Consider the following 25467-nt stretch of genomic DNA (forward strand, 5'->3'; position numbering starts at 1 on the left):
TGCCAGATTAGTTGCCAGGGTTTTTAACCCTGCTGGAGACATCCCCTCGCTCCCAACCCTACTGGTGCCCGGACAGCCGCAGATGCAGGGGAGCAGCCGTGACACTGAGACCGAGCCACCCAGCTGCCTCCCTTGGGGCTCGGATGGATGCTGTGGCTCCAAGTTACCAAATACAACTTTTTGTTGTTGTTTGTTATTTTATTTATTTTGTTGTTGCTGCTGATGTTTCCCAGCAGGAGCAACCTGCAGACGTGGCACCACGCGCTCTGCAGGACGGACACTCCACTTGCTGCTGACTTGCAGGGCCGTGCGTGCCCATTTACCGCTTGGCCTGGTGCGGCTCGTAGAAGAACCGCAGCCAGACCGAGGACGAAACGAATCGGGATCAGTTTGGGAGCGGGACGCTGGGGCCCCGGGCCGGGACAGGGACAGACGGGGCCATGGCACCGCGGCCCCAGCCGCCGCCGCCGCCGCCGCCTCTCCCGGGTCTGGCGGCCGCTCCCCGGGGCCCGTCCCGGCCGCTCCTCCCCGCCGCCCGCCCCTTCCCTCCCCGGGCATTTATAAGCGCGGAGTTTCCGCGTCCTGTGACTGCAGTCAGGTGGTTGAGGCCTCCCCTCTGCCGCCCGGCGCGGGCCGGCCCGGCGGGCAGCGCTGCCTGGAGGCGAGGTCCCGGCCGGGAAAGTTTTGGGGCTGAGCAGAGCCGCGGCGAGCCGAGGCCAGGCAGGCAGCGGGGATGGCCGGTGGGGAAGGGCCGGTGGCCGAGTGCCGGGAGCACCTCTTCAAGGTGCTGGTGATCGGGGAGCTGGGCGTGGGCAAGACCAGCATCATCAAGCGGTACGTGCACCAGCTCTTCTCCCAGCACTACCGGGCCACCATCGGGGTGGACTTCGCGCTCAAAGTCATCAACTGGGACAGCAAGACCCTGGTGCGGCTGCAGCTCTGGGACATCGCAGGTGAGGGATGGGGTGTGCTCAAGCCTGGCTTCTTGTTTTTCCCCTTCCCTGCTGCATTCAGCAGCTCCTGTCTAAATTTGAGGCTTGAGCAGAATGAGGCCTCTGTCAGGGAGGTTGGTTTGGCTTCCCACAGGCGCCTCTGCCAGCTGGTGTTGGTGGCTCTTGGCTTGTCCCAGGCTGTTGCAGCTGTCCTCAAAAAGCTGCTGTGCTTTGCTCCACTTGCTAGCAGTTGTCTGACCCCTGCTCCAGCTGCTCACTGCTTTAGCTTGCTTGTGGCCCCTGCTCCTTGTTGCTTCTAGAGGAAATACATATCTCCTCCAGGCGGGCTGTGCTCAGCAGGCATGCCTTACGGGCTCAAGGTCCTCATATAGCTACCATTGGCCTCATGTAAGGCATGCTCAAACTTTAATTGTTTGGAGCCATCCACTTAATTTCAATGCAACTTGTGTCCCTGCAGCATGGGGTGAGCAAAGGGGACTTGTGTCACACTTAGCTCTACACTCAGATTGTGGGTTTGTGTATTAAAAAGATACTCTGAGCATGCTGAGGGAGAAAAGCCCTGTTGGCATGCCCAAACAGCACAGCATTCCTTTCCTGTGTATAACTAAGAACTGTTCTCTAGCATGTGTCTTAGAGAATCAAACTGCATACATATCTTGGTTAACTGCTCATGCTGAGGTTTTAAATGACACAGTAAAATTTATTTTGCTGTGGTTTTGTAAGAAGCCTGTATCCTCAAGTTGTTAATCATCTGAAGTTGGCAAAGCATTTCTGGGTTTGTGTGTGTTCTGGGTATTAACCTGCAGTTCTCTTCCCTTTCTACCATCTTCAGAATATTTCCTCAGATATGAAAACAAGTAGGCTGTTAACTTCAATTACTGTTTTTAAAACTTACAGTGGAGGATACTAGGGTAACAACTGGTAGTTACTGTTTCCGTGATCTCTCTTCTCTGTTAAGTGGAAGTTCATGAAACAGGAAGGGTAACACAAAGCTGCTGCATCTTGGTCTTAAAACACTTCACATAGAATTCCTCAAACTAAAAAGTCTGCTTCTCACTGCAGTATGCTGAAACAGAAAATAGATCTTTCTGCTGTAGGGCAAACTGAAATATTTTCTAATTGCTGTTTTGAAGAGCAAGAAAAATATTGGCAGGGTTTCTCTTCTGATAGGTTCTCTTCTCAAATCAGTTTTCAACTTTTTTTTCCCCAGTCAATTGGCAGTATTGGTGCAAGCTGCTACAGCACTCTGGCTGTAATTTAGCAAGTCTGGGGTTGTGAAGATAAGAGAGAGAAGGCTGATCAGGGTCCTGGTGTTTGGCAGGCTGCCACACTTCTGTTTAACTTCTCCTCAGCCCTTGGTTTCTGAGACACGGGCAGACTGGTGCTCTGCCAAAGCAACCTGTTTCAACAGGCTAAGCAGAAACTTAGCTGTACTTGTAACAAAAACTATTTTATATTATGGGAAGTTCTAATAATAAAGCCATGCATTAATTTCAAGACCTAGAATACATCTTTTTCACTCTTGATTATTGCCATTACCATATCTTGGAGTTGCTGATAAATCTGTAGAGGCTTGTGATAATGTTGCCAACAAAGTGAAGAGTAATTCTGTTATTCTCCTGTCACTGTTTATATATTATTCATAACAATTCTAGGCCTTACGCAGATGATGCCCTACTAAACTAAATGGGCAACGCTTCCCCAGTCTTACAGTTTGATACATGCTTCCACATGAATTTCCTCACTAGCCTTTCCCTTTCAAAAATGAAGGTAACTACAACAATCTTGCGAGTTGCAATCCAGATTCTTCTGACTCTGGTGGCTTAGGCTGTTCTCTTTCCAAGGGGCTGGGAGCCCTTCTCCAGTAGAAAAATGAGACCAAGAACAAAAGTAATTGTATTTCTAGTGATATTTGATTGGGCTGTGCTCAGCTAGTATGAGAGCAATAGTTTAGACTTGTGTTAAAAATAAAATCAAAGGGATTTTATTAATACCATGAAACCCTCATAGATACTACTGCTAATGTAATTGAGCTGGAAATGTGTTCTGCAGCTTTCTTTACTTTATGAATCTTTCTGAATACCTGAGGATGAGGTTTATGTATAAGTTGTTAGTTCTAGAGAACTGGGTTGAAGATGGCTTCTACATAGTCCCAGCATATGTTCCCTAAAGCACTTTATTAAAGTATGTAATGAAGTATCTGAGCATGTGATAGTCATTCCCTCTTAACTCATTAGCCCAACTGTCTTCTGGCTTTCAACAGCTCATGTAGATAACTTTATCTTCTGGTATGTGCAGACAAACAGCTTTAGATCTCTTCAAGAGATCTAAATCTTATGGTAAGTAACACTACATGTGACTTCCCTGCAAGCAACATGATGCTGGCACTCTGAATGGATTTTGATGCCTTTAAAAAGGCTTCTGAATTGAAGTCAAACCCTTAAACATAGTAAAGAATTTTTTTTTTCCCCGCAAGATCAAAGCTTGTACTTAAAGTCCATCATAAAAAGCTTTCTTCAAAGAGCCGTGTGCTGCAATCTAAGGTCGTGTCACTAAATCAATGATTAAAAACTAACCATTTAGCTCAATCCATCAGCTGAGGATTATAATGCAGATACTGTGCTGGCTTCTGGTGTGAATGTAGCCAAACATCAAACTGATGAATGTTGTGCTGTATATTGCAATGCAGCAGGTTCATGAATGGATTCAATTTCTCTGCTAGTGCAGGTTTTTAGTCATAAATCCATATAATTACCTAATAGGCCATGACAATGTTATATTGCCAATTCTTTTTTTTTCCTGGAATAACCTTCCTATTGTAGGGTACAAAGTAATGCAGATTCCTGCTGCAGGATCAAGGTGTGTGTGGGGGTGCAGGTGGTGTAATAGTGAAGGGGGAAGAAGGGAACTGTTGTGCATATATTTATGTATTCAATAAATACTCAAGCATTTTAGTTATACAGATATTGTAGCTTTTTGGACAATGGAGGTGAAAAGGCTTGAGATACTGATAGTCAATGTCAAATCTTGTTTGCTGTATGAAGTATTCTGAAAAGAGGAACAGTTCATATGCGTGTCTGTACAGAGCAAAACTTCTAAACCTTAGCTGCCCTCGTGCATTAGTCTTGTTTTTTTAACTCAGCATGTAAAACTATGATAAGTTTCTCTTCCAGGATAAATTCTGGGAGTGTTAAAAGGTTAACCTCCTTCTTCAAAAGACATAAATAATTGGTGAAACAAGTAGGAGATAGGAATGACTCACTGTGTTAAAGAGATAAAAATCAAAGGCATCTTAATGATAGGGAAGTATTTTAGTCAATTTCAATACACTAGAGATTCATACTTGACAAGCATGCTCTCTCTTCATCAGTACACTGACCACAATGCGGTGTAGGAGGTGAATATAGTGTATTGATGTAACTTTCAACTCTGATTGAAGGAACACCATAAGGACTTCTCCTGATTCAATCAAACTCTTGATTTGAACTAGTAAGAGCAGCATTGTCACTCACACCAGCCTGTACAAACATGCAACTCTCTAGAGGGTAATAATGGTAAGTCAAAGATGACCATCTGAGTTTGGCTTCCCCTGAAAAATGTCACAAATGACAACTGGTAGACAAATTCATTAAAAGCTTTGAGTGAGGCATTCTGCATTAACTTTGGCAGTAGTACCCTTCTTCCAGGACTTGATTAAAATTTCTTCATAAGTATTTAAAAATGAAGTATTGCTCTAACTGTAGGAGTGTGGCTGTGGAATGAATGGGACAAACAGAAGAGGAGCAGTTGTGCTTAGGTATTCTAAGCATGCAATGCGAAAGCTTTCAAGAGCTGATGGATAAGACTTGTAGCATGCAAATTTGTTATTTCCCGTATCCTTGAAAAGATCTGAACTGTCTTGTTAGAATGTAAACCAGTACTGAAGATGATGGAGACATTGGATGAAATATCTTCCTCAAATACTAAGTTGAGGAAGACCTGGAATAACCCTTTTTTTTTTCCATAAAGACAAGTCTATCTTAGATATGCAAGTAGATGTTAAAACTTCAATTTATTCAGGAGTTTAACTTGTTCACATCTATAGGAAACCATGAGAAATGAGAAAAGTGAGTGCAGGAAGCAATGGATGTGGTAGAAGAAGAAAGAGAAGAGAAGGAGAATGCTCAAACATATTTCAAAGTAGAAAACCTAAACTGAAGTGAGGATTTGCAAAGCAAGACAAAGCAAAATGCAAGCCTTTTAGCTTAGATACAGGGGAGTGAGGCTGTACCCAATAATCTTTCCTGTCCCAGAGGAATAACATCTTGCTGGAGAGGCAATGTTCTTGCTAGTAGCTATGCGCTCTCTGTGGACAACAACTTTGGACTGTTGCATGTTTTGTTGGCTGAGTTTCAAAGGCATTCAGGTTGTTTGGGTATGTGAGATAGTGTGCTTCCATGTGAGAAATATTCTAGCTTCGAGCAGCTGTATACTTTATTTTGTCTGTACTTATGCTGCTGAGGTGTCTGAAGACTGCCAAGCTGCTTCAGTGTACTAGAGCACAACTTGTTTCTTGTGTTCTTAACCTTTTTTTTAACTAAGGTCTAAAGTAAGCCTTAAGTGGTGTTAGTGCATCCCTGAAAACCCATAGGGGGTAACAAGAAAACTTTCCCATATGTACCTAACTCTGCCAGAGAGGCATACTTCAATTATTTTTCAGAGAGGTCTGAAAGCATAGAGTTAGGAGGTGGTAATCCTTACAGATAGTCTTGTAACAACTTGTCCTTACCCACAACATGTTTTAAAGGTCAGAATAGGGATTTAAATGGCAGGTCTTGCAAAGAAATCATGAAGAAATTGCCTAGTTGTGTGCCTAGAAAAGGTGAGCACAGGGTGGAGGCTGGAGAGTCTAGGCATAACATGCCCACAGTTATGCTTTTCCTCACTCTTAGTAAGCAAATCTCCTGAGTGCAATGAAAAAGGAAGAGTGAAAAATGTGCATATAAATAGCAGTATCAGAAATGGATTCAGACCTTTATTTCAAAAAAAAGGCAAATCATTTGAAGCTATTTTCTGGTTCATCTGGTGATGGAGGTGGGAGCTCTAACCCTCTGGTAACAGCTGAGGCAGGTCAGAAGGCTCCCAGTCAGGTTCAGACCCTCATGTGATCAAGTTCAGACTGACAAAGATCTGAAAGACCTGGGACTGATCTCTGGATGCTTCTTTCATGCACATGCAAACATACGTTTTATAGAGGAAGGATTATTTAATGATGTTGGCTGAAAACTTGCAGGACTAGCAAAGGTGGTGGGGGGGGTAAGTAGTTCTGCTCGTTTTGAAAGCTTTTGAAATGCAGTAGAGACGAGACAACTGAAGATGTGCTATGTATTTCCTTCCAGAAACCACCCTACTGTGGGAAATCTTGTGTGGGTGTCCTTTCCTGTAACTCCTCTGGAACAGCAGAACTAGGTTTATGAACTTTTACTTGAGAATGACTTACTGTATTTGGAACTTTTCTAGTAAGTGGTCCAAGTAGCTGCTAAACATGTTAAACATGCTAAACATGTTAAACTTGTTTTTTTTTTTTTGGTGTGTCTTCAGCCTTCAGACATCCCTGGGCAACACAGATGTGAAAAGATTCTCTATGGTCTACAGATTCTGGATGTCAATGTGCTTTATTCCTTAGAATTCTTCTATTTAAGTCGTTGCTTGTCAGATGCCCTCCAGCAAGCTATGGTTGGTTGTTTGGCTGAAAGCAATTTCCTTGTCCTACCGGTGTGGACTGCTGAAGGTTCTTATGCTGCATGATGTAGTACTAAGCAGCACCAAACACTGTATGTTGTCCTAAACTGAACTTGTCAAACCCTTTGTGCTGATGGTTTAAAACTAGGAATTCCACAAGCACATGGGAAATATTACAGTCTTGAAATTGGTGTTAGGCAGTTTTACTATAATAACTGAACAGTTGTACCTTGCACAATCAGACTTGTTTCATTTAAGTAATAGACTTGATGTTCTTTCAGTATCTTGGAAATAAGCTTAGAATTCCTTCATAGGCTTCTCTGTGTTTCTTAAATGTAATGGGGCTATCTGATCTAGTACACCTTTAAAGGAAAGATTACTGTATTGATTTTTATTTTTGCAATCACTCTTAATTTCTATTCACAATGAAAGCATCACTTAGTAATTGAGCTTCTAATCACAATGGATTAAATGGAGCTTCAGTCTTATTCTGAAATAGATAAGGTTCATGTTTTATAGCAGTTGTTCAGAAAGCTTACGTTTTTTACAAGGTCATAAAAATAGTTCTGTAGCACTGTGGTACAGGAGCAAAGGATGGATGGGCCCATTAAATGGGGAAAGGGAAGGCAGACACAAGGAAGAATAGCATATGTCATGCAACATAACTGAATTCTGGGTCAAGTCATAAACCAAACTAGAAATCCGTGCAGAAATCCATTAACTTGCATTGATCATCAAGCTTTTTTGAGGCAAGTATTGTCTGAATTCTTGCCATTCCAGTAATACTAGCTCAGGTAGTAAGAAATGAAGTTACTTGACAAGTATATTACCCTTCAGAGAGATACCAATGTAGACTGCATTAAATACACACTTTTCTCTTAACGTGTGAACTTACATGAATGGAGACGGACCTTTATCAACGTGCCTTACATAAGTGTTCCAGCTCAAAATCTTGGTAATTTTGCCTTATTTATTCATCTACACTTGGCCTTTTACCAGTTCAGTTTTCTTTATGTGCACACCATGCTTGGGTGTCACTGAAGTGTGTGGTCACAAGTACAGTTTGAGTGGACAAATGCTATACAGTGGTTGTTCAAAACTCCTTTTCTTTCCTGTGTTTCATAAAACAGGTAATCCTAGCAGCCTGTCTCAAAAGTCTCCAACATGCTGTATAAAATAAGTTTATTCTCTTCAGTAGTGAGCGAGGATCCTGGGATTCAATTTCAGAGCTGCTGGAAATATTTTCCTGCAGCAGCAATTATTGATCTGTCTTTGCAGGTTATTCCCTCCAAGTACTCAGACTAGAATTTGTGATATGCCAGGTCAAAAGGAAGTGATTGGCAGTAAGGAAATTTATTAATTTTGCTATGAAAGCATAGGAATAATTCTTTGAGGTTTTTGCAGGTGTTAAAGGTAGTATAAATGGCAATAAGCAGTGACTGAAGTGCAGCATGCTTCTCAAGCTGCCTGTGGTAAAATATTCAACATTTCACATTATGAAAATAGAAGCGATGGTGTGTTGCTTTGAAGAATTATAGGATTTCAGGGTTTTATGGAGGTTGTTTAGAAATAAACATCTTATCTCGGACTAGAAAAACCCTAGCACCCTTTCAGTAGGGACAGCTTCTAGATTAGCAGTAAGTGCAAACCAATATCCCTTATTGTGTGGATCTTGGCAGGTTTTCAAAAAGTATTTTTAAAGAAGCCTTTGAGTGTCACTGTTAAAGCTATGGGAACTTATTCTTTGAGTGCTCCCCAACTAGATTGCTGGGCAGAGCAGAGTGGCAGCTACTTGATATAAAATTCCAGTGGCACACAGTGTGCCATGACACATTGACTGTTTTAGAGATTAAAATTTTTTCAGTCCCGTGATAAAGTTGATCTCGAGACAAACTGACTTCAGAATTGTTCTCTTGTGCTGTGAAATGCCACAGTGCCATGCAGCATCACTAAGTACACAGCACAGCTCTGGCTGCATGGCAGTGCACTGAAGGAGATGGATTGGGGGTGTTGGACATGAAGTAATTTAACTCTGGCAGGTGACTTATTTTAAGACTTTTTAGAACAAAATTTGAGTTACCCGTTCATGCTGTTACTGGCAATAATTGGGCTGTCAACTTTGAGTGAATTCTAATGCAAGGAGCTTTTTTCCATACATGCTCTATTTGTTTAGTTAGAAAATATTTAGTTTGGTTGGACTATACTTTTCTATGGACAGAAATCTACTGCTTAGTCGGGAACTTCTCAATTTGTCCAAGTTGCAAGCAGAAGTGAAAACTAACTTGTGAAACTTTCCTGTATGAACAGGGCTGTCATACTCTTACCTACAGTAGATTTGATTGTGGATAAAGGTAGCTGAATTGCAAATGCATCTTGTCTAAGCTTAGAGGAGGTAATCTTAGATTACAAGATATTAAACTGTTAAAGCTAGTTTAGACAGTCTTAAATCGCTGGATTAGCCTAAGGCTACAGGCAGCAAAGAGAAGTTTCAGTCTTACTGCAAACCTCCCCATGAGCTGTGCAGGTTCTTGAGGTAAAGTTCATCCTATATGTAAGCTTTTCCTTTAGGAAGAGGACACCATTCTATTCCACATGTATCAGGATGGCAGATGCCAGTTTTCCTGATAGCAATCAGGTGTCCAGCTTCTGAGTGCTTGCACCTCAGTGATTCTGCTGTTGCATTGGTTCTACTTTATCCTGAGGTTTAGAAATAGCAAACAAATTGGTGAGGCTAGCTACCCAAATTTTCAAATGGAAAGATTAGCAAATGAATGACTAGTTCAGATTCTCATTGTGCTGTACAATGAAACTTTAGAGCGAGCTACTTCCTTCTGTTAAAGAAAGAAACACTTCCTTCTAGGAACCTGTGAAAGTGCTTCAAGTCCTGATCTAAATAGTCAGGATACTGCTGCACCTGAACTGTCATTATTCAGTGACTTCAATGACCCCAAATAGTCTGGAACAACTCTCATACATACTGTACCTGTAGCATATGGTACACTGTGGATGCCAACTTCCAATACTGTCTTGCTCAACAGCATTGCTTCTATTACACCTTTCCTGCTTCCTAATGGAAACATAACCAGAGTACCAAAGGTCATCTCTCATAGTGAAGTGGGAGTCAGTCGAGTAGAGATTGACTGGCTAATTATAAAGTGAAAAGCCTTTCTCTGAAGGGTGTGGGACACTTACTGACAATAAGTTGCCCATCCAGTGGTCACTAACTTTCTCATACCACCCTTCGTAAGAAAGGGCACTACCAGTTCACATAAGTTACCTGAGACTTGCTTTGTTTAATCAACTGCAAGAGCTGCAGTGGAACTACTTCTAGTACTGTCTAATACAGGAAAATGTCATTCTCGTTCTTTTAACCTCTTAGCATTTGTCATCAGAACCACAAATACCAAGTATTACTTTCACTGTGGTGAAAAGTAAGAGTGAAGCTCGATGTGCCTTTTGCAACTCTTACAGGTTCCTAATACCTACTATGCTACTGATCTTGCTCAACACCTTTTGTAGTTTAAACACTTGACAGTCTTGCGCTGATTGCTTATGTGGGTAAGGATGAGGCACAGGAAGACATCTAGTACTGGCAGTTTTGGAGTCTGTCTCCTCTTTCTCAATCTACAGCTGCTGCCCATGTGAAAAAGCAGGCAGTCACTTGAGCATGTCCTGTAATATTGATAGTGGTTTGGTTAACCTACTTCCTGCTGAATAACAAATTCAATCTAATTGGGTAAGACAGTTCTGGGACAAGCTGTCCTGGCTTGGGGAGCGAGTGGGGGAACCACCATCAGCAGTGGTGGCTTGCAAGTAACATCAGTATATCACTAAAAAAAGCAGTCCCAGACAGCTCATACCTGAACCCAGTGGTGCTAAAATGTACAAGAAATATCTGGAGAATGGGGCAGTCCCTTCTCAGGGCAGTCCTGACTATTTATTATCTGGTGTCAAACATCTAGCTGTAGGGCCATCAAACAGCCAAAATGTAGTGGCTACCTAGGAAGTGAAATGGATATTCCCGATCTAAATCTGAGATCCTTAGTGCATTATAAAGTACTTAAGACTTCCCCAAGGGAGATAGGTACCAAGACCTGAGCATAGTGCCAGTCTGAGTCTATCCTAAATGTTCACAGAACTCTGGGTTAAAACTTGAGTAGTTCATTAGAGGTTACTTATTTTTCTACTTCAGAAGTATTTTCAGTGGTCTATGCATGTACACAAAACATCCCATATGGACTGCAGCATAGCCTGATGTGTTCACATTTTTTATATCAAAATAGTTCAGTTCAAGCTCTTATCCTCAGTAAAAGTTGTCTTAAACTTGCATTTAGATGTTCTGCAATGCCCCTGCAGGTACCCCTGTTGGTGTCCTCACAGACTTTAGGCTATGTTGTTGCTAACTCCTGTAACACTGATAAATGCTGACAGTGGAGCAGAATCATTACTTAGAGGACTTCATTTATGGCTTGCACTGGACTTCTCTGTTTTGAAGGAAGCATGTATCAACTTTGAGATACTTATGTATTTCTAAATCTGACTTGCTAAACACTGACCATGAGTTTCCTTCTTTGTGGTGAGAGAAACCAGAATTCTCTGTATCTGCACGGGGTCTTACCCTGATGTTCAGACCACCAGCCAAGACAATTGAGGAATCCTTTCACCAGGCTGCCATTAGTGACCCTTCTTGAATTTTGGCTTGACTCCTATTGACTGTTGGTGGTCATGGTGAATACCTGATCTTTGATAACCCTTCTCACAAGGGAAGGAGGACATTAAAGTATTCCCAGACTAACACTGATCAATTACAACTGTTCATTATGATTTAATTAAGCATCCTGTGATATAGTGTGTATATATAGTACTGTAGTTGAGATTCACCTGTTGATAGAAAAGGAAGACCTCAGCAGAATGCTACTTCTAGGCTTCTTGAATTCACCTAATTTGATTTACTAGGTCTCTTACTTTCTTTGCTACTGTGGTAGTGCTGGATATTTCTTGGCATGGTTTTATAAAGATTTCTTGTGTGGTATACTCCTTTACTATTTAAACTGCCTTTTAAACTAACTGGACACTGAGCTGAATGCTGAAATAGCTGCTTGGCCTTATTCATAAAATGAGGGCTTTGACTATGTTGGAATTCTGACAAATCAGTACTACTGTGTCCAGGGGAAAAACTGCAAAACTCATGGCAGCGGTCCTCAAAGTTGTTTGTTAGTTAGAACTCTTCATCTAGTTGTGTTCACTTTTGTGTGACTTTAGGCTACTTCTCCAGTTTAGGATTATTTGATGTGGAACTGCCAGAGTTGTTTCAAATCAAATTTTGAGCTCTGGCCATGCATTAGGCTGATTAGCCTGTCAAAGATCTCCTCAGCAAGAGAAACGGTTTCATCATTCTTCCAGTTGTCAGGCTTTTATAACCTGTGGTCATCTCCTCCTCATTAGTGACAGTTCCTGGAGTATGTCAGAACTGTTAGTTTTCTCTGTGAGAGAGGTTAGATTCTTTCCAGCAATAGTGCTCATGCCAAGAAAAGGGTTTAAATGCAAGTAACAGAGCTCTGGCTTGTCAGTAATGTGGCTTCATAGTAGACTAAGAGTAGATCTTACAAGGTAGGGGAACCTGTGCTGTACTTCTGATATTGACAGAGGTAAAACAAACTTCCTTTCCTAGCAGAAAACATAGCTGAGGGGAACTTCTACATAGATCTCTTTGCTGTCAGTGAGTAGGTTCCTGTTCATATTAACCACTATTAACTCTTTAGGTATGGGGGGATTTTTCTGGAGGAAGGAACCAGACATGTCCAATACCATGCATATCCAGCAGTCAATTGCACATTTAACATGCTGCTTCTAGCCTCGATTTCCATCTCATAAGCATGAATTAAGACTTCCAATAATGGTAGGAATGCGGGGCATCTCCCACTAACTAAAAGCAAGAATAGCCACAATGATAAGTCATGCTGCTATGATAAACAGGACACTCTTGTGTATTCCTTGCACTGGGAAATATTGCTGTAGACATTTTTAAAAATAAACTTCAAGGCAAGGCTGGCACTTCCCAAATCTCATGGTGGTAACTTTATCTCTTGTCAAGTAAAGGACAGAAAGCTTCAGATATCAGACCAGGCTCTAACTTTTTTTTTCCAAGTATCTAGATATGCTTTAGGTCTGTTTTGATGTAAACTCAGAAGCAAGAGAAGCTGCCAAGGTCTGATGCAGGTTTAAACTGAACTTCACTCCTGTGATGCTACTGTAGGGAACTGCATTAGATCCCAGTGCAGGACATTATGCAATTATTTCACTTGATGCTCTTGCAATTACTGGAAAATACAGTGACAACATGTGCTGAGTCATTTAGATGTGAAAACTTTGTGGTTAGAGAATGCAGAACTCTGCATTGCACACAGCTACTTCCATATAAATGGAAGTACCCCCAGATAAAACCTCAGATCCCCATGACTGCTCTGCAACTTAACCTGAACCCCTGAAACAGAAAGGATACCTCAGTGCTACCACCAGGTTTACAGCAAAACAACAGACCTATCAGTATGACTTATCCTCTGATGTCTTTTTCCGTAGTGCTGTACTAAGCAGTTACATTGCTGTCCTTTTCCTTCTGCAACTCTATGCACTAGAGGCTTTAAGTCTAGTTTCATCTGATCATTTCTAGCCTCTTCCCTTCTGTGGATATAATCTTCTTTCTGTACTGGCAACATTGTTGTCACAGTGTAAGTTTACTATGGCAAAAATCTTGCTGGACTTAGGAAATGAGAAATCCCTGTCTGAACTGAGCATGGCAAAATTTTAGTAAAATCAGTTTTAATACTTACATAGAGAATAATGTTCAGACTTCCAGAGGGGAAGGCAGCTCTGTAGTGAACTGTTCTAGAGTTGAGGCCACTTTAGAAAAGAGCAGCTTTCAGATGGGAGTATTTGATCTAAAAAAGGCATTAATCTGTAATACTACACTGTGTCTTCTTGTCTGCTTTCATGCAACTTAAATTACAGAAGAATATGCAGAGAATGCTTTTTGTTTTGTGAGCCCATCCTGTGGTGCGGAGGAATATGCTTCCTGAACTGAAGACAAGATTTAGCCCTTTAGCATTTAGCACTTCAGCAGGGAAACACGCCTGCATAACAGGAATTGGTGGTGATACCAAATCTACCTTGCTATGCCTTTCCAGGCTTATTCATATGCTTGAAAGGCAACACAAGTTGTGTACAAGTTTCCTAAACAGTGTGTAAGGAATGTGCCTCCTCCAGCGACAGTTTGAGATGCAGGCTTGGTGCATCTTTCCCCTTATACATGCTCCTTGTTCTCACATGGGATACTCTGCTGGTAGTAAGAAACTCATGTGCAACTTGTTCTCCTCAGGATGTCAGCTAGCGATGCTGTTTTATGCAGTATTACACTTTAAAAGTTGAACAGTTGGAAAAAAACTCCTTTCTACTACTTCTATGGAAGCTACTGCTTGTGGCTACTGCTGGTTTCAGGCATTTCTAGCAAATGCTTTGTTCTGAAAATCTCTGTAAAGAATGAACTAATCTGAAGTACTGACACGAAAATGAAGCAATTGAGTTAGAAAAGCATCCTGTTGAGCAGCAGAACTTCACCAGTTCTTTTACTTAGTGATCTCTGGTTCTTTCTGAGAAGATAAAACTGTCCTTGATAATCAAAGGCAGACTTAAATGTTTATAAACAAAGGATAGCAATGTTCCCAATTAAAATCCTTTTGTTCTAAAACTGCATGTGAACTAAATGCTAACAGCTAAAGTAGTGTTACAGTGTATGAAGTGGTATAGTGCAAGGATTGCTTTCTCCATTGGAGACTTCTCAACAAAGCAGAAAATAAGTTTAGTAGCCCAAACTTGAAGTGACATGCTTGCACTAGATACTGTTTTGCTCACTCAGGTATAAACATAGTGTGACCTTCCAAACAGAAGAAAAGCTGAGCTGTATTCTAATTCTGTATCTCAAGCATACTAACTTCAAGAGCCGTATTTATGAAGAAAAGGGTTTTTAGTACTGGATGTTGGCTTTCATCCAGATTTTTATTATGTTCAATTGTACTTGAACTATTCTGGTCACCTTGCACCAAATTGTTGGACTGCTGTAGCACTCCTATAGTTGGAAATTATTACAGAGAAGGCCTTGGACTTGAAAGGTGAAGTTGAGAGGTTTAGCTTGAACTATTAAACTAGCTCTTTCTAAGCTTGACCCTAAGAAAAAAAATCTAGAATGTAGGTGATTCCTTCATAAGATCCACTGAAGGCTATTAGGTTTCAGAGCTTGTAGAAAGCTGCATCAGTCCCTGTGTTAAAGCCTCTAGGTTTGCTGAAATGTGTAACTGAAGTCACTAGGTTTATATAAATCATGCAGAAATGTCTTTTGTGGAAAGAGTAACTTCTGTGTACTTGTGCTGATAGTGCTGTTTGAGTAGTAATGCCTATAATCACTTTTTAACAAATAAGTTTTAAAAGTTTAAGTGGTAGCTGGAATTGCAGGCTGCTTTTAGCATCTGGCTTGTCATGTATGATGTACATAATGACCCTGTTGTAATCAGCTTACATAGGATGGAGGAGATGAGGTTATTAGAGTGAAATGCTAAACTGATATATACTAACCTGGTACAGAAGTCTACTTATATTTTAGCATGAGCTGTAATGAATATAAATACTGCTACTCCCTTCTTTTTCAGGCCAGGAACGTTTTGGAAATATGACAAGAGTATACTACAAAGAGGCAGTTGGTGCCTTTGTGGTCTTTGATGTCACAAGAGGCTCTACTTTTGAGGCTGTTTCAAAATGGAAGCATGATTTGGACAGTAAAGTATTACTTCCCAATGGCAGCCCCATCCCTGCTGTTCTTCTTGCAAACAAGTGTGACCAGAAGAAAGATGGCAGCCAAAATCCCTCTCAAATGGACCAGTTCTGCAGGGAAGGTGGCTTCGTTGGGTGGTTTGAAACATCTGCCAAGGTAAGCATAAATTAAAAAAAAGTTTTAACTGTTAAGTATTGGTTATATTCATCTCTTCTAATGCCATGTGGGGAAGAAAAATAAGAGGATGTGACTGTTCCACAAAAATTGGATGTGGTATGCAGGATAGCTTACTGCTACGGAAAGCTTCCAACATACATGAGTTAAATTAGAACTGCACTATAAACTCAGAGCCTTAAAACTAACTGGAAGCCTTAATTAACCAAGTTCAATAATCTGCTTTCATCTTGTGTGTGTCAGGATCAGTATTGTTCAGTAGATGTTAATTCTCCTGATTGAACTACTGAAAAAGGCAAGTTATCTTTAGGTCCTGGTTTTCATATTGCAGCTTTTCTTTGGTGTTGCATGAAGGAAGTGGTAAGACTTCAGAAGTGAACAAGCTATTTGCTCACTTGCTACTACCCACCCAGATAATGTTACTAAACCACTCTTCTATTTTATCAGGCAGTAGCAAGACTGAACTAGGGAGAAGCAAATCACTCAGTGTAGCAACTTAAGCTAAGATAGCTGCTTTATTCAAATAAGTAACTCAAATGAGTAATGTCTTGCATTGTTTTTACTCTGCCAATTTGGTCAATGTACATATAAATTTGCAGCAACTTAGTTGGAAGTGAAATCCAACAGAAACCCGATTGCTTGAAATGGAATCTTTTCTTCTAGATGAAGACAATGTGTCTGGCATACCAAGTTACTGGTCTGGCTGATAACTCTTACATAGTAAGCTAAACCTCAAGGTCCTTCTTTCCTTGTTTTGCCCACTTCCTTTAGCTGCTGCTGACAAACTGGCAGAGTGTTACCTTGTAAGCGATAGACGTTTTTGGCATGATGCTCAGATGCTTTTCCTTAAAAGCTCTGTAAGAGCTGATTGCCTTTAAAATAGGGAAAGTACACAGCAACTGAGGTACCAGGCCGAAATACAGCTCTAGGCATCCTGCATACATGACTTCTTTGGAGTGTAGATTATTTTTTCAAAGTGTGCATAAGAAAATGTAGAGTAGCTAGATGAGGCACCCTAATTTAGCTGGGTTTAAGGCTGATTCAAAAGGTCCTTTTTTAGATAAGTGATAAAATCCAAACTGCAGCAGAAACAGGAAAAGACCCTAGAAGGTGTCTCACTACTATGAGCATTGTAACCATCTGTCTTTCCTGATGCAAAAATGCAACTCAGCACTTGTGACTTCTCAAAATGTAGATGAAGCTTATTCCCAGACTGCACACTAGATTACAGTCCAAGTATTCTGTAATGTAATATGGGTGAATAACTTTTGTATCAAACCTTTCTGGTTGACTTTTACAAAAGAACAAGTGTTTGAGCCATAACCTCATGCATCTAAGGTGTTTGCATCATACTGGTGACTGTAGAGAAGTTTGTATTTGGACAGCTTCTAACAGGAATGTATGACCCTTTTTAAAATAAGACTGACTTCTTTGCTTTCAATATTTTTAGGACAACATCAACATAGATGAAGCTGCTCGATTCTTGGTGGAAAACATCCTTGCCAACTATAAAACCTTTCCTAATGAAGAGAATGATGTGGGAAAACCAAAACTGGACCTAGACCCATTGAAAGCAGAGAGTAAATCACAGTGCTGCTAATGCTACCGCTGTTCAGCAAATGTGATGGAATGAGCAGCAAGACTGTTCCTTAAATTCAACTGCTGCTATGGTGCTGCATTGTGACAATTCATATGGGGTGTCTGGTGTTATCTGAACAGGTGATTCATGTGGGCATTTACATACTCTTGTTTAACCTGGAACTTATGAATTGTCACTCCACTTGCTTGAGTGGCTGCATCTAAGTCTGATTAGTTTCTTACCTGAGAACATAAGGTAGTGGTTACACGCCTGAAAAAGGAATAAAGTTACATTCAGTGTCTACTTTCCTTCTAGGACATATGCTACATTCCAAATAGGACTCACTCATGGTTTTAGCTGAACAGACACTTGCACCTTTTCTGAATACTTCTCCTTTGTCACCAGTAGTGTCCCACTTTAGCCTGACTTCTCACCTACACACTTGTCCTTATTTATTATCCCCACCATGAGGGTCTGTCTCATTGCTAGTTCTCCTGGATCAAGACATTCCAGAAGTCTTGAAGTGGACAATGACAGACAGGAGATATCATCCTCAGTGGGCTCACCAGGATTGAGTGGAGTAGACTGCTTTTATCACAGAGTAAGAACAAGCTGGAAAAATGACTGTTTAATGGGAAAGGCATGGTTAAAGATAATAGCAAAAATGCATCTCCAGCTACTTAAAGCAGAAAATTTTCAGCTAATGCTTTACCTGTGAAACACATTAGTGAATACAGTTATACTTCTGACACAACTGTAATCATGGTAGCTTCACCCATATGCACACCTAGAAATAAACATTCAGAAACCCTTTCATGCACTAACACTGAAAACTTTAGCAAGAGCTCATAAAGTAAATATCTTACTGTCCTGTGATAATCAACTTGCTTTTTTATTCTGCCTGGAGATAGTTCTGAATACTGAGAGGAGAAGGGGAGATGTCATGAAAGAAATGGTTAAACTGATTCTTTGTAGTCTATCAAACACAAAGCTCTACCTTTTTTTCAATTTTAGAACAGTGCTGCACTCTTCTGACTACTCAGGGCTGGTGAACTGGCTTACCAGTTTGTAGCTCTCTGTGCTCAAGCTTCCTTAGAACTCATGCATTTCTGGCTGCAAATGAAAATCAAAAGGAGTAGAGAGACGACACAGTTCTTGAATATATTCTGGAACTCTGGCTCTGCCTGGCTGAAAGGCTTTGAAGCTCCTTTTAAATTTTAAAGGTTTCTTCTGTCCTGGTATCTTATTGCTACTGGCTTCAGAAGTCTTGTCTTGTTTGGTCTGATGGTACTGATGTTTAAACATTCACATGAAGTATGTGCCAGACTGGATGTACTCTAATCTGCATTATAACTTCCTAAGCTGTCTTTTTTTCTAAAGAGTAACATACTTTTTAAGAGACCAATAAATATATTTGGGCATCTTATGTTGTTGGTGTATGCTTTTGAGAATGAATCTTCACTTCCTGTGTGCTATCCTGTATAAACTTGTTTTCAAATGTCAGTGAAAATGTTTGTGTATTCTAGTAGTCACTGTGTTAAAGGCTTGTTTTAATTTATCATAGTAAGGTTTGGCATAAATTAAAACAGGGTTTAACTGGTTTCTGATTATAAAGTAATTCAGATGAAAGGGTTCCTAGGTTGTGAAAGAGTTCTTGGGTTGTCAAGCTTAATATCCTTCTCCAAGCAAGGTCATACACAGTAGCTCAGGCCTTCATGTGGCCTTCTGCTCTTAAACCTTCAGCAACAGACTGACCTCAGGGAAAGTTGTTACAAAGCATAACCATCCTCATGAGCATTTGTCTAGTCTGAACCTCTAACTTTGATTTATGTTTATGTCCATGGTCTGTCATCCTTCCACTGGAGCACTAGGAGGGATGCATCTATTAGACATGCAGACTTACTTGACGCTTAAAACTGGACACTTAAACCTTGGTTGCTTCCTACAACTTCTTTGAAAGCCTTTAGCACATCAGAAAGGAAGCTGCATCCCAACCATGTTTCTTGCCTCTTGGTTTGTATGGGTTGTTAGCCTTTCAAGCTAACCTGGAATTACCATAATCTCCCTGTTCAGCCACTTCTACAAGTCCACTCGGACTGTAAACTTGCTTGTTAAAGCTATTTAATCTCCTAAACTACTTAAAGCACATCTGTACAGATGTGGTAACTAGCCAGTGGAGCATTTGTGAAGTCTGTTTTTTATACTTCTTGAATAGATAAAGATACATGACAAAAATTCTTGAGTAAACATGAAATTTCTGTTTATTTGGTTTCAAATTAGTAAGCTTACTGGACCAATACATTAACATAAACACTGACTAATGGTATTAGGCCAATTTTTGAATTCTAGAATTATGTCATTAAAAGCTTGTGTAGTAAGTTCATGGTCCAGTTCCTTAATTTCTTTTTTTTTTTTATTGGAGAAATTGCCAGTAAAGTGTTTTTTGTTTTTTTTTTTTTTTTTTTTCTGAGCAGCTATGGTGCTTGCTCTTTTCTGTTCTTAGTTCTCAAATTCAGCAACAGAATGAAAACCAGACTGAAGCTCTGGGACTCTGGTAGAGTGTGAATCTTCACTGTGTCTTGGCAATGTAATCCTGTACAGATCAATTTTCAAATGTCTAAATTGCTGATTGAAGAGCTATTGCTGTTCTGTTTAAGCACTTTCCTTATCTTCTTCGTGGCTTGCTCTCTTCTGAGATTCCATATGAATATAGAGTGGCCATGACTGTCAAACTGTGGAGTACAGTAATTTTGATTTATTATGTCACTGGCTGGAGAAGTTGAGCCTGAGTGATGTTCAGGAAATACAATCTACAAAGATCAATTAGACTAGGCACAAAAACCTGTTGTAATTTGCCTAAGATCTTTGTTTTGGAAAGATAACTGAAATTTAGACAGACCTGATTTAACTTCAGACTGGCAAGTAGGAAGTATCAAACACTTGTTTTATGTCTACAGGATATATCGTATAGTGATTCATCTCAATCTAATCAGATGAGCAGAGGCCCTGTGTAGTTGTATTTCATTACCTCTTGCAATTTGAAATATGTCAATCTTAAATGAGCAAGTATCTGGTGTGTAGTCCCTGTATTTAAGGGATCATTTTGAGATAAAGAACTTGAGTAAAAATCTAAGTCAGTGCTTCAAGTAAATATCTTACTTGGCATATTTCCATTATCTTATTTCATATAGGCTAGAAATGGCAAATAGTCGTTCTGTATTGTAGTTGTGCAGTCTGTCTGTGCAGCTAATTTGTTTAAGAAGTTTAATGAGACTTCATAACTTCTGAAAAAAAACTATAAAGGACTTGGAGCAATTAGTTACATCTAGAAAATTTACATAGAGAAGGATCACTTAGTTGCAGTAGTAGAAAAGTATGAGCTAATTTATGATCTAGGTTTTGGAATTTTGTTTAAAATGTTAGACTGAGTCTTAATAACATCCAGTCTCCTCAAAGTGTGCAAATCCTTGTTTATTTTTAGTGATTAATTGCTGGGGAATACTTTGAGCAATTCTTACAGACTTAGTGCCTGAGTCACTGTTTGATAGGTGGTGATAAGAATAAATAGTTATAAAATGAATTTTTGTAGTAAAATTGTGGTGTTGAATGGTGAAATACTTTTCTGTTAAATGGAGTTCCTTTATCTTCTGGCTTTTAGTATCTCAATGATCTTTATTCTAAAATGGAGAACTGGCTGCTTGTTTCCTCCTTTATAGAACGCTTTACTTGCTATGGAAATGGTTCTCTAAATGTGCATACGCATTCATCCTTTGTATAATGAATTACTGAAAAATGTAAGAAAATGAGGTGGCACTGGACAGGAATAAAAAAGTGCATTAGGAAAATGCCAGTGATGTAAGTAATGATTCTGAATTGGAATACTCACTTGGCAGTATGTGAAAGGTCACTTCAGACAGAACTCTTTGTTCTGCAGCAGCCCACTAGTGAAAATAAGGAACGTGCTAGATTCAGATTTATTTAATGAAGATTATTTTAAAGAAACTGTCTGTATCATATGTGACTGTTATAAAGCTCTGTAAGCTCGCTATGTCTCTGTTTTTGTCTAAACAAGCATCTCTAGGAAGAAAAAGGTACTTGGTGTGGTTTTTAAACACAATCACAGTTTCTTTTATCACTACCTAACATGTTCACTCAGTGAAAAATTACTAGCTTAGACATCCTATGTTGCTTATGTAGACTCACAAATAAATTTTACTAGATGAATTTTATCATTTATCACTTTACTAGTTATTTTACCATTGTAGTCTATTCATGCAGACCCATTCATTAAGTACCTTAAGAAAATTTTTATCAGTAAGTATGGTGTTTGGATAGTCTTGGTTTGGGAGTTGAAAAAGTAGAGGGTCAACATATCAGTATTGTTTTTTTCCTAGGTTCTTGGAAATGAAACAAAGTGTTCAGTCTTCTGATAAAACAGACTTATTCAAATTTTTTTCCTTTTTTTTTTAACTTACGAACTTTTAAGCTGTTCATTATGATGACTCTTCTGAAAGCTTAAGTTATGGTAATTATTTGTCTTGTTGAAAGCTTATAGCTCCTTACAGAGCATATGGCTTATTTTGTTTCTAGACTATCCTTTACTTATATCAATCCAGAAGAAAGGACTTTCAACCCCTCACATTCAGATCCGTTTGATTTTTTTAACTTGCTTTTCAAGAGTGTTCTGTAAACTGCAGTATTGAAAGCTACTATGTAGTATAGTACATGAGTCGCATTATCAATTTCCATCATTCATATTACGTCCAAGCAATTTTGATTACAAGGAGTGAATTTGATTTTTTTGACAATGCTCTATCGGTCTTGATGTAACAAAATGTCTGCCCCTCCAAGATGCATTCCGTATTCGATTACTGTGCCACAAAAATGGTTTTACACTCAGTGTTTTAGTCCAATAAAACAATGGAATTGTTGTATTGTGTACAAAGATTACTTCAAATCTGTTTGCTTTCTATAGCATCTGCCTAGTTTAAGTGCTAATGCTTCTATATAGATATTTCTACAGGCAAACTACTTTCTTCTGAACTTGAATTGCTTTTTTTTTTTTCCAACTATGCTTTGCCTCAAGGTCACAAAAATCACTGCCTTCTACTATTTAGTAGTTTAAGAAAGAAAGGCTTTCAGTTAGATTGTCCATCAGAGTGGCAGTTATTTTCCTCGGATTATTGTTTTTAAGTACAGTTACATGAGATTACTTTAGTTCAAATAGCTGTGAGAGCACTTTTCATATGTATAAGAACACAAGTGTCATAATGACTTGTCATTTTTAGGTTTCAGAAGTCAGAAAATGTAAACCTGTAGTGTCGTTTCTTAAAGACTGTATTTTTACTTGGATGGGAAACAAGTATGAAGACACTTTAAAGCTTTATCTATGGTTGTCTTCCTCGTTTTTCTTTAAGAATATTAATCACATGATTCAAAATTTGTCTAGCAATCTTATGTTCTGCATTTTTAAGAGTATATTTTTTGGTTTTAGCCTCTATGCAGAACTGCAACCATACAAAAACATTTGTTTAAAACTGCACTGAAGTTAATCGCTATTAAAAAGGATTTGCTGTGATTTGCAGCTTGCCTTGAATTAGAACAAACAAGACTTAACTTCTTTAATCTTCTGCAAAAAAAAGTTACATCCTTAAAAGTGAACAGCAAAATACTACAGTAAAATGGTGTACTGAGAGATTTAGTAGTCTCTACAGCTCAGCAGTTAACACTGCATTAAGATTGTGCAGTGGTTCTTGTTTTAAAACTAGAGTTATCCTTTGATCCCTCAGGGTGTGATCATAATTCATAATATTTTCTGGGCAAAGATTTAGACATGATTTTTAAGAGGTAGTGCTACTTTCTCTGAGTATCCCCCTTTCTTAACAACTGCAGTAGCTAGAGTACTGTAGTTGCCCTCAGCTTCAAAGTTCAGATAAGGATTTTCACACTGTATCAAAACCAGGAAGTTTTTCACTTTGACGTAGATATTCTTTTTATGAATCATCAAGCATAAACTTACAAAAGAAAGGTGTGGCAGTGCCTGATTGTTTGAGCTTAGTTTTTCTTTGCTGGCTGCTTGCACTGTTACCCAAATACTGGAGGGAGAGAGAGGGAGGGAGGGAAGGAGGGTGAGGATCAAAGCTTAAAAAAAAAAAAAAAAGCTTAAATCTAAACGTGTGCTCTGACTCTTTCCATGGAATTCAATGGTAATGGTATATTTAAACCAAGCTTGGACAACTGTAGAATATATTACACAATGTTTTGGGACCATCTTCCCCAAAATAAGTTCTGGGGTAAAAAATGAGACTGTATCATGACAATGCAACCAATCAGTGCTGTAGCAAAGAACTCAAAGATGAGTGAAAATTGTAACACAGCTGAGGTTCATCAAAATTTGGTGAGTGTCTATTTTACTAGAAAAGGTAAGACGTGTCCCTAGCAAAATCAAATGAGAAACGGTATCATTAGATATCTTTGAAATGGCCATGGGCAGATGGCTGTGGACTTAGAAGACTGTTCTCTGCTATTCAGCTTGTTCCTGTACTGTGTCTTACTACATCAGTTTACCCACAACATTTGTGTAATCCATTTTCTCCACTCTGCTTTCTATGTCACGCTGACTCATGTTAATAAACCATCACTGCTTGTGAAAAGTTTCAGTCTGAAGATGGTTTTGCTCAAATTCAGTTCACTGTCCTGTAAGTTACCTCAGGAGCCAACATCCCAAACAAAAGCAAGTCAGCATTATTCTGCCACCCTTTCATCTCTTACCTACGTAGCAACTTCATACTTAAAGATGCTGCATCTTTTCTTACAACCACTTCCGTCTAAGGTTTTAACCTCTTCTTTGTGGAAAACTTCCTAAAATTGTGGAGTGACTGAGGTCAGAAGGGGCATCAGGAGCTTGTCTAGTCCAATATCCCTGCTCAGAAGAACAAGAGCTACAGCAAGGTTGCTTATGGCCATGTCCAATGTGGAGACTCTGAAGTCATATCAGAAGACTACTGCTAGTGTTTGACTAGCCTCATATAAAGCAATGCACACGCTTATTTCGGAGTGGAATTTTCTGTTTTGATTTGTGTTTTCTCATCTTGTCACTGCTCACTCCTGGGAAGAATCTGACCATCTTTAGTCGCCTTGTCAGGTATTTCTACACACTGGTAAGGTTTGCCCGCTACTCCCAGGGTTTCACTTAAGACTAAGCTTTCTCCTCACTTGTTCTGGAATACCTTGTGTAAATCTGATCAGAGTTAAGTCTGAGCCATCTAAGTTAGAGCTGTCTGAGCTCCAAGACTCCTGAGAGGAGCTTTGACAGTGTTTCTGTTAACAGTTACTGTTTTCCCCTTCTCTCCAACTACTACTTGCAGCTATAACAAGTGCCAAGTATTTACGGCTAAAAAGCTGTTTTTTCTCCAAGCGACAACAGCAGTTACCTGTGTAATGGCTTAAGGAACAAAACACACTACCAAGTAACAGTGTTTAAAATTGTTTCTTATAAGAGTGGTGACCAGAATGCCATCCATCCATTGCTAATTGGTATGTGTTATCTTAGGATCTATTCAATCCCAATGGATTCCTGACACACAGCAGCACCATACTTCTTCTATTGTCTTGTATTTTTATTTCATACTTCGTCTATAAGGCTGCATCTACCCTAACATCTTTTCCCTTTGGGGAGTGTCTGTCAGATACACTTCATGGCCTGAGACATTAGGCCAATGAAACAGCTGATTTGACCTTACAGATTCTTTGCCAGCTGGGAAACAAGGTTTTTTAAAATTCAGATTAACTTGTCTTTCCAGACTACCCTACTTGTCATTGCTGTTGGGGTATGGAATTCTAAATTAAGTTACCAGCTACATGTTTTTAATGTCCTTTTATTTAAGTACATAGAATTTCATGATAAAAGGTGCATTTTGAATTTCATGGGTAGCAAGTATGATTTAACACAGCAAAGAACGAAGAGTTCTGGAGCTTACACACATTCTCTTCTGATTTCTGTCCTTCCTCCTTCTTCACCCCAAAATGTGTACATGCAGTGGGTTTACGTGGCAAGGTTTTGGTAGCAGGGGGCCATAGGGGTGGTTTCCGTGAGAAGGCATGGACTCAAATTTCATTTTATTTATATTTTTTTCCCCGATGTCTTTCACAGAATTGTATTACAAGAATTCATATTTGCTGGGATGCTGCAAACCTCACTGGTCACCTGCAGTGGGATC

At 39.6% G+C, this 25467-nt stretch overlaps 1 protein-coding gene across 1 annotated transcript; it reads left to right on the forward strand.

Annotated features, from left to right (window-relative positions):
* The first annotated feature begins 570 nt into the window (after positions 1-570).
* RAB32 (RAB32, member RAS oncogene family) lies at positions 571-18674 on the forward strand. Its single transcript, XM_068677029.1, has 3 exons — positions 571-953; positions 15374-15651; positions 17120-18674. Exons 1-3 carry the CDS (start codon positions 734-736, stop codon positions 17267-17269), a joined length of 648 nt encoding a protein of 215 aa, XP_068533130.1. The 5' UTR covers positions 571-733; the 3' UTR covers positions 17270-18674.
* Positions 18675-25467: the final 6793 nt, after the last annotated feature.

This window comes from Anas acuta, chromosome 3 (genome assembly GCF_963932015.1).
Source record: "Anas acuta chromosome 3, bAnaAcu1.1, whole genome shotgun sequence".
Classification (NCBI taxonomy): domain Eukaryota; kingdom Metazoa; phylum Chordata; class Aves; order Anseriformes; family Anatidae; genus Anas; species Anas acuta.